Below are 8,555 nucleotides of genomic sequence, written 5' to 3' on the forward strand. Positions count from 1 at the left end.
GCTGGGACAATGCAGGACCCAATAAAAGAAACCTCCGGACTGCTCTGTAGGATTAAAGGTAAATGTATTTTATTTGTTTTGGGCGAGGTTTGAGTTTACTTTCTCTTGAAGCATACGGCTCAGTAACAGTTGCCTCATACAACTCAGGACTACACTGACGTCACGCTGCGCCTCCCTTGTTTTTCTGTCTCTAGAACAGTTAGTGAATTTAGTGCAATACAAAGGCGAACATTGTCATTCAGAATATAAGAGATTTATAGAGTATTATTTTTGTTTTATTATTAAAAAAACATAAAAATTGCAAAAAATGTCTACATTTTTTTGTTAGCCACTGGTTGGTGACCACTGCTCTATATCCAGATAAAATATGAACACAAATAATCTGTTACCTAAAAAGTGCATACACATTTCTACAATCTTACTACACTACAATATAATGGTTTCATCGCTCCATACACAATGTACACCTGGCTCTATGTTGTGGGGTTTAGTGTTACTTTTACAAGTACGGAACCTTTGTACCTCGGAATGTTTCTTCAGCTATCAGGCAGCCCCGGACCTCGTGACCACCGCTACGGTGCCATGCTAGAAACACTTCCGGCCAACTCATCGCTTGTATTTGTCAGTCTCTCCAGTAGCCACCATGGTGTTGTTGACTATGATCGCCCGAGTGGCGGACGGATTGCCTTTGGCAGCTTCAATGCAAGAGGACGAGCAGGTAGGAAGCCGAGTGTGTGCTGGGTGTTGTGTACACATTTGTCACAGTTCAGGGAGCAGGCAGCTGTCTGACAGTGCATTGGATGTATCAGTATTCATGTAATATGTTGGGGTATTAATAATAACATTATAACCACTATTATATATATTATATTTCCCACTGCCTGCTACTGCTGACACATCTGTCATATGTGACAAGACAACAATCACATGTCATGTAAATCTTCCATGTGTCACATGTAGTTTAAAGCTCTGAGTAACAAACATTTCATTATTAATAACTTTAAAAAAAACATATTTTACTGTTTTATAGTATCTTAGTGTTGTTGATCTGCTGAAGCCACTTTCAGCCACTTCCCATCTCCACGCTCACATTATATCATCTCATTGGGGAGGATGACAGTGACAATGGCAGGTCGTGTCTTCATATTCACTGGTGGCCGGTATTAGGACAAGTTCATAAAACAGCAAGATGATAGGATTGGGAGATAGGGAAGAATATTCTAAAATAGGATGTGCCTGAGCCAAAACCTTTATGGTGGGATCACCATAGAATATCTTAAGATCTTCACACCATAGTGGACTGAGTGTTGCTGTATTGTAGGAACTAATTGATGTATTTATATTATTTGCAATTGGAATGAATACATTTCATTATTACCATGCAACTTCATTTATTGATGGTTTTTTATCTTATAACTGCATGGAATTAAATCTACACCTTTATCTTTTTTATAGTTATTATTATTAATAATAAACAGGATTTATATAGCGCCAACATATTACGCAGCGCTGTACATTCAATAGGGATTGCAAATTACATACTAATACAGACAGTGATACAGGACTAAAACAGTCACAGACAATGATAAATATTATTTATCATTATTTATTACTATGTTTCCTGGTCCGCCGGCGTCCTTCTTCACGATCCCTGTCCTCTCGCATCCTCCGGCTGGCGTCCTTTGCATCTAATGAGTCACCCAGGATCTCCCGGTGACGTTGGGGGCGCGCCGAGTATTTTAAATTATTTTGTATTGCATTCAATACAAAATACCTGTATTGAATACAATACAGTGTATTTACATGTGTAAAAGCAGTACATTGTCTTCCATGAAAATTTATTTTACAGTATAATATAGTATGAGTATAATAAAGTTTGAAACACAAAATCATATGAAAATAATAATAAAAAATAAATGTAATAAGTTTGTTATTACATTTATAATTACATTTATTTTTTAGACACATAAATCCAGGCAGAAATGAACCGCCCTGGAGGTTAAAGTAAAAATAACAGTGACTGTTGATCCAGGGAACATATGATTGTCTCATGGAATCAGGAAGGAATTTTTTTCCCCTGTTGAAGCAAGTTGTACCAGGGGTTTTTGCCTTCCTCTGGACCAACTATGTCAATAGGGTTTCATATCTGGGATATGTTTATTTCCCTAGTGGGTGAACTTGATGGTCTTTTTTCAACCTAACCTACTATGTAACTATGCAAATACATTCAGCATAGAAAATCCCACCAGTCAAATCTTTTATATATCATTTTAATATCTTATATTCATAAAAACTAGTCCAATGCATGCATCAGGGCTGAGGACTCTGGGATGGAATCTTTAGGCAGCTATGCCACTGTGGCCTTTCCCACCAGCCAACATCTTCCTGCATTGCCTAAATGCAAAGAGATACAGTAGTATCACTGGGTATAGAAAAAGGTATCTAATTAAAATGGAAAGGCTTTATTTAAACAAACAAAAGTTAGCATAGTAATGAGGTGGAAGATAAGGAACCAAGCAAGTAAAAATATTAACCCCTTAAACATATGCTGCATACACCTCTGGGCACTGTACCTTATGCCTGTCATCAGCTTCCAGTATTGTTAAACTGACAATGTCTATGTAAAGCATAAAAACCGAAAAAGTTTATTACAATTAAAGCTTACCTGTAATTTGATGTGGGGGTGCCAGCATCACCCAGAACGTCCCCTTTTCTCTTCTTTAAAGCAGAATAGGTTGGTGGTCCATTGTTCAGAGATAGCTGGGAACTCTGCTAATGGATAACAGTCAACAAACAAGTGGGATGCACAGCTCCCAAGATCTAAATATCAAAATATTTTAAATGGTATATTGAACAGACCAAAAAAAGAACAAATAAGATAAGTTAGTAAGTTAGTTGTTCGGGTTTTCACCTGCATTTCCCTTCACAGCAGAAAAAGGAAATTTAGCTGCAATAGACGGTGAACATGCCAGAAGGAGGAGAGGAAGGAGAGCACAGTGATGACCATTTCAGTGCGTTGGAGTAAATTTGTTGTCTAATTACAAGGCTGTGTTTTAAATCAACCTGTGCTTTTGGTTGTGTGGAAGGTAGTGAGCTTGTTGTGCTGTCTGGATTACAAACTGGCATTCATTAATGATCTCACTAATAATAATTTTGTTTGTCTGACAGTCTGGGCGAGATTTGCAGCAGTATCAGAACCAAGCCAAGCAGCTTTTTCGAAAACTTAATGAACAGTCACCAGCCCGATGCACTTTAGAAGCAGGAGCCATGACATTCCAGTAAGTACTTGGGAGCCACCTTCATAGGATATTAAGGGAATCATTACTGTCTGGAGACCCGATAAATAGATACTATGCTAGATATGGTATGTAAGGCAAGTTTTCTGAAGTCCCAAAGATTTCCATTGCTTTTGTTTGAAATTGCTGCATAAGTTGTATTTATATTCTTAGCACATACAAGTGATTATTTCGAATCATTAGATTACTTAATGTAGGAATTTGCACAAATGGGGCCCAGTTGACATAAATGCAGGGAATGTTGCTGTTTTCCTACATGGAATCTAAGGAGCAGTATTTGCAGGACTAATTTTCAATAATGTATGTTTTTAGGTGTTACTAACAATGGAAGCTTGGATGCTTACTCTGTCCCCACTTGAGATTTAATTGTGTTCCAAAGGTTTTAATGAGCTCTGGATATAAAGGGGTTAAGCTGAGACAGTTGTATTTGCAAAAATGTAGTTGTGTAACTAGAAAGTTTCACAAGCACTGTGCTATTCCACTGTGACCTCGTTCCTTAATTCTCCTGTACTATCATTGGTTATAATCCTAAATGTTAAGCAAAGTTCCAATTAAAACCGATATCCATGTACACAGACTGTGTATTATATTTAATCTTCCTCTGTTTTCCAACAATACCATGTACATTGTTTTCTTGGTGTTTGCATTATTCCAGTACTGTAACTGTTCTGTTTGAAAGTATTCCAAATGGAAGCTTATTACATAACGCTCAGCTTCAACAAAAATGACTAATTTGCTTTATTCAAAAGTAGGTTAAGCATCATTGATGGCTTGCAATCTTTTTTCATGTTTGTGAGACCTTTTTTTCATCTGACCTTTCATTTTAGTTAAAAGCCTCCTCTCTTGTAAATTCCTTGGTTTCCTAGCATGACGTACATGCTATACATCTTCCCAAAGGATCTTAATGACATTAAGGTCTGAAATTGTAATGGACACTCCAGATCCTACAGTTTTTTGAGGTTCATCCACTAAAAGGGTGGCTTGGCCTTGTGTTACAGATTTTTTTCATGTTAGCAAATCCAAGTGTGCCCCCTTCACAGTTGACAGGCTAATAAATGCAAGTTGTGCTGCAATTATAAAGTATTTAACCTATAACGTCTAAGTCCAAGCTGTCATGGACCCTCTGGGCCTGGTGAACTTATTGGCCCTGATTTATCAATGTTCTCCAAGGCTGGAGAGAATACACTTTCGTCAGTGAAGCTGGGTGATCCAGAAAACCTGGTATGGATCTGGTCCAGGACTGAAAACATTTGCTAACAAATAGCTGCTGACTTTTAGGAAATCCATTCCAGGTTTGCTGGATTACCCAGCTGCACTGATGAAAGTGTATTCTCTCCAGCCTTGGAGAACTTTGATAAATCGGGGTCATTGAATCATTGGTATCACAAAGCAGTCTGGGTACAAGCCAAAACTGAAGCCAGTGCATAATACACAAACCAAAACTCTGTTCAGATAGATGAGAATGGTCAGCCTACCATAGTCATTTACTTTGCTTCATTTGCTCAGCTTCAACAAAAATGACTAATTTGCTTTATTCAAAAGTAGGTTAAGCATCATTGATGGCTTGCAATCTTTTTTCATGTTTGTGAGACCTTTTTTTCATCTGACCTTTCATTTTAGTTAAAAGCCTCCTCTCTTGTAAATTCCTTGGTTTCCTAGCATGACGTACATGCTATACATCTTCCCAAAGGATCTTAATGACATTAAGGTCTGAAATTGTAATGGACACTCCAGATCCTACAGTTTTTTGAGGTTCATCCACTAAAAGGGTGGCTTGGCCTTGTGTTACAGATTTTTTTCATGTTAGCAAATCCAAGTGTGCCCCCTTCACAGTTGACAGGCTAATAAATGCAAGTTGTGCTGCAATTATAAAGTATTTAACCTATAACGTCTAAGTCCAAGCTGTCATGGACCCTCTGGGCCTGGTGAACATATTGGCCCTGATTTATCAATGTTCTCCAAGGCTGGAGAGAATACACTTTCGTCAGTGAAGCTGGGTGATCCAGAAAACCTGGTATGGATCTGGTCCAGGACTGAAAACATTTGCTAACAAATAGCTGCTGACTTTTAGGAAATCCATTCCAGGTTTGCTGGATTACCCAGCTGCACTGATGAAAGTGTATTCTCTCCAGCCTTGGAGAACTTTGATAAATCGGGGTCATTGAATCATTGGTATCACAAAGCAGTCTGGGTACAAGCCAAAACTGAAGCCAGTGCATAATACACAAACCAAAACTCTGTTCAGATAGATGAGAATGGTCAGCCTACCATAGTCATTTACTTTGCTTCATTTCGAAACTTATTTTTGTAACCCACAGCTACCTTATTGAAAAAGGTGTGTGCTATCTTGTACTGTGTGAAATGTCTTTTCCGAAGAAGCTGGCATTTGCCTATTTAGAGGATTTGTACAATGAATTTGATGAGCAGCATGGTAAGAAGGTACCGACTGTATCAAGGCCTTACTCCTTTATAGAGTTTGGTGAGTTAAAAAAATTACACAATAAAATTATCAGATGCAGAGACATGTTTCAAGCAGACAAATGTGTAAATGTGGATAGACAAATAAAGCAACATTCACCAATCATTAACAGTAGATGTATCTTCCTGGTGCAAGGGTTTCAAGTGACAGAAAGCAGTGAGTGTGACATTTAACTAAAATTAAATAAACCTGATTTAAAGACTTATTTCTAGCATGCAAACATGTAAATGTGAGTAGAAAAATAGAAGTATATATTTATAAAGCATCAAACCTGGCATTCATCAGACATTCGTTGCAGGTACAACTTCCTGGTGCATGCACTTTAAATTACAGTAACTGAATCCCCTGCTTAGGCTTGTTCACCTGTTTATGTCACATAGTCTGTTTTATAAATATGCTGATATGTGTATTAGATCCCTTGCTTTATATTTTCAGGTATTCATTGACAAATTCCTTTTTTTTAACTATGTTCACATCAGCCATGAGGACGTGGTGTGTTTGTTGCTTCCTCCTGCGAGGAAACCGCTCCCTTTCCAGAGATGCCACATGTAGCTTCTCCCAGCAGCACCTCCATAAGGAATGAATAAGGGAGGCAGTGAGCATGCTAGTACCACCCACTGCTTCCAGCTGTACAATGTGAAAATGCTTCACTGCAAAGTGTTGGAGTGGTAGTGCTAGCTGCACTTTCATATTTCATATTTACTGCTTGCAACCAGTAGGGACTGTACATACCGGAAAAACACCAGGCTGATTTCCCCTCACATCCATTTTATTATTAGGCTATCCTGGCATTTCACAGCTTTGTGTGGACCATATCAAACAGCAGGTGGTTTCTCCGGGTTTTTCCTGCTACAGGGTTGCTTTAAAGATGTTTTGATAAATAAGTCTGACTAGTGTTCATACTGTATATTCTAATTCTGTCTGTAAGTTTAAAAACCAACCAGAAAAGTTTGTCTGTTTAAAATAAATGTATACCGGCCTAATCATACCTTTTATTCATCTGCAACTGCTTAGATCTCAAATAAAACTTTAGGTAGAGGAATCCTGGAGGATGTGCTTGGAAGACCAGAGCTGTTTTTAATGTAATTTAATAAATACATTTTAATAAATCTTAGTCATAGTATTCCAAATCATAGGAGGCTCTGTATGTATATGTATGCATGTATTTTTTTCTGGGTCCCTACTAGAAAAGTACACATAAGTTATTATGTATGTGCTTGTGTTAATTTTTTCCCTTTTACTAAATGGACTTGAAGCTCAGGTGCATCCAGCCAATAAGTAAATGTAGAACTTGACTTTATTGGTTTTTATTTGCCTTAAGTAATGTTCATAGGAAGACATTATTCAGCATCTGCTTCATAAACAACCTGGATCTGGAAATGTGGTCAACAGCAGTGATTTACATTCACCCCCATGGACGTTTCTGTATTTTATGTTATAGCCTAGAAAGATTTCTAAGCTATTCAAAACAGCCCATAATGTCAAAGTGAAGAAATCTACATAGGATATAAAATGTACAAATAATATATTGAAAAGTGTTTCTTGCATTAAAGAATTGAACAGCTCAAGCATTTTGTATTATATACTTGCACATACATTACCAAACCAAGCTAACTCATTACACTTATTACATGTAATAAGACATAAAGAAACAGTAAAAGTGTTGCTGGGGTTTAACACACACTCACACACCTATACATTATGCCCCAAGGTGTTTTTACATTTAATACCCCTACCCTTAGGATCAGGTTAGAAAGTGGTCAGGTTTCCTGCTGTTGACCCTCCAATATATCATTGTAGCTGGGCGATGGTTGTACCAGTTTCTGATTCTGCATGTTTTAAAGACCCAGTGGACACAAAAGGAAACCCCCATTAAACAGCTGTTTATTTCAGTATGTACTCTTCTCACATCAGTCCTATAAGCCTAATGGGTCAAGTCTTTAAATCTGGAAGGAATTCCTGTACATCACTGACTTTTTGGACCAGGTAGTGCAAGTCTTTTGCTTTAGCTGACCACCTGTCCACTGGTGAAACTACCAACATTGTCATGTGAGTGTCAGAACAAGAACAGGGAGCAGTTGAAGTGGGTGACCTGACGAATCATATTTCTTTTAGATCATTTCGATGGCTGGGTACATTGTTTACCTGGGGAAGGGATTCTTCAGAATGTCGGGGGGAGGGGGGGGCACAGTGATTTAAAGGATATAGATCTTCGTGTGCAGTAACAGTAGATGTATTTGATACAAATACGAGACAGCATTTCAGGAAAAAGAACCCAATACTAACAATAAAGCTAGGTGAAATAAATGTTATGGTTTGGAGTTGCTTTGCTAATTGAGGGTCTAAGTCCCTATTATACTATTATTATTATTATTATTATTATTAATACTATTATACTACTATTAAGTTCTGCACTTTATAAAACTTTGTTTGAGTATGTTTCCGTTCTTTCTGAGTCAGAGGAGATCATGTCTTCCATTTGGTAAATGTCAGCCACCCTGTGTAACCATTGAACAACAGTCAGAGGGGAATATTCTCCCAGCACACCTACATGCAAACTTTGGCTGCATTCAGAAGGTGTCTCAGTAGAGAGCATTTGTAAACTTTCCTGGAGAGATGTGAAATGTGAAGTAAGGCTAACTCAGGCTTGTCTCTGATATCTACCTCTGTAAGTTTTAGAATAACATCAGACACAGAAGGCTAGAACATGTACACATGTAGTAGCGTACCTGGTGCAGGGCTGCATCTCCAACAGGTATTGTTGGCCTGCAAAAATATCC

General features: G+C 37.9%; 1 protein-coding gene across 1 annotated transcript; it reads left to right on the plus strand.

Annotated features, from left to right (window-relative positions):
- The first annotated feature begins 582 nt into the window (after window positions 1-582).
- On the plus strand, window positions 583-5,963 carry SEC22B (SEC22 homolog B, vesicle trafficking protein). The gene is made up of 3 exons (XM_072420173.1): window positions 583-718; window positions 3,169-3,278; window positions 5,615-5,963. Exons 1-3 carry the CDS (start codon window positions 644-646, stop codon window positions 5,946-5,948), a joined length of 519 nt encoding a protein of 172 aa, XP_072276274.1. The 5' UTR covers window positions 583-643; the 3' UTR covers window positions 5,949-5,963.
- The last annotated feature ends 2,592 nt before the right edge of the window (window positions 5,964-8,555 follow it).

The sequence above is a fragment of the Pyxicephalus adspersus genome, chromosome 8 (assembly GCF_032062135.1).
Source record: "Pyxicephalus adspersus chromosome 8, UCB_Pads_2.0, whole genome shotgun sequence".
Taxonomy (NCBI): Eukaryota; Metazoa; Chordata; class Amphibia; order Anura; family Pyxicephalidae; genus Pyxicephalus; species Pyxicephalus adspersus.

Excerpts from the sequence above, each read along its gene's own strand:
- SEC22B (XM_072420173.1), top strand. The coding sequence starts at position 644 with ATGGTGTTGTTGACTATGATCGCCCGAGTGGCGGACGGATTGCCTTTG. Across the intron at positions 719-3,168 it reads CAATGCAAGAGGACGAGCAG|TCTGGGCGAGATTTGCAGCA; the intron begins GTAGGAAGCCGA and ends TTTGTCTGACAG. Across the intron at positions 3,279-5,614 it reads GCAGGAGCCATGACATTCCA|CTACCTTATTGAAAAAGGTG; the intron begins GTAAGTACTTGG and ends TGTAACCCACAG.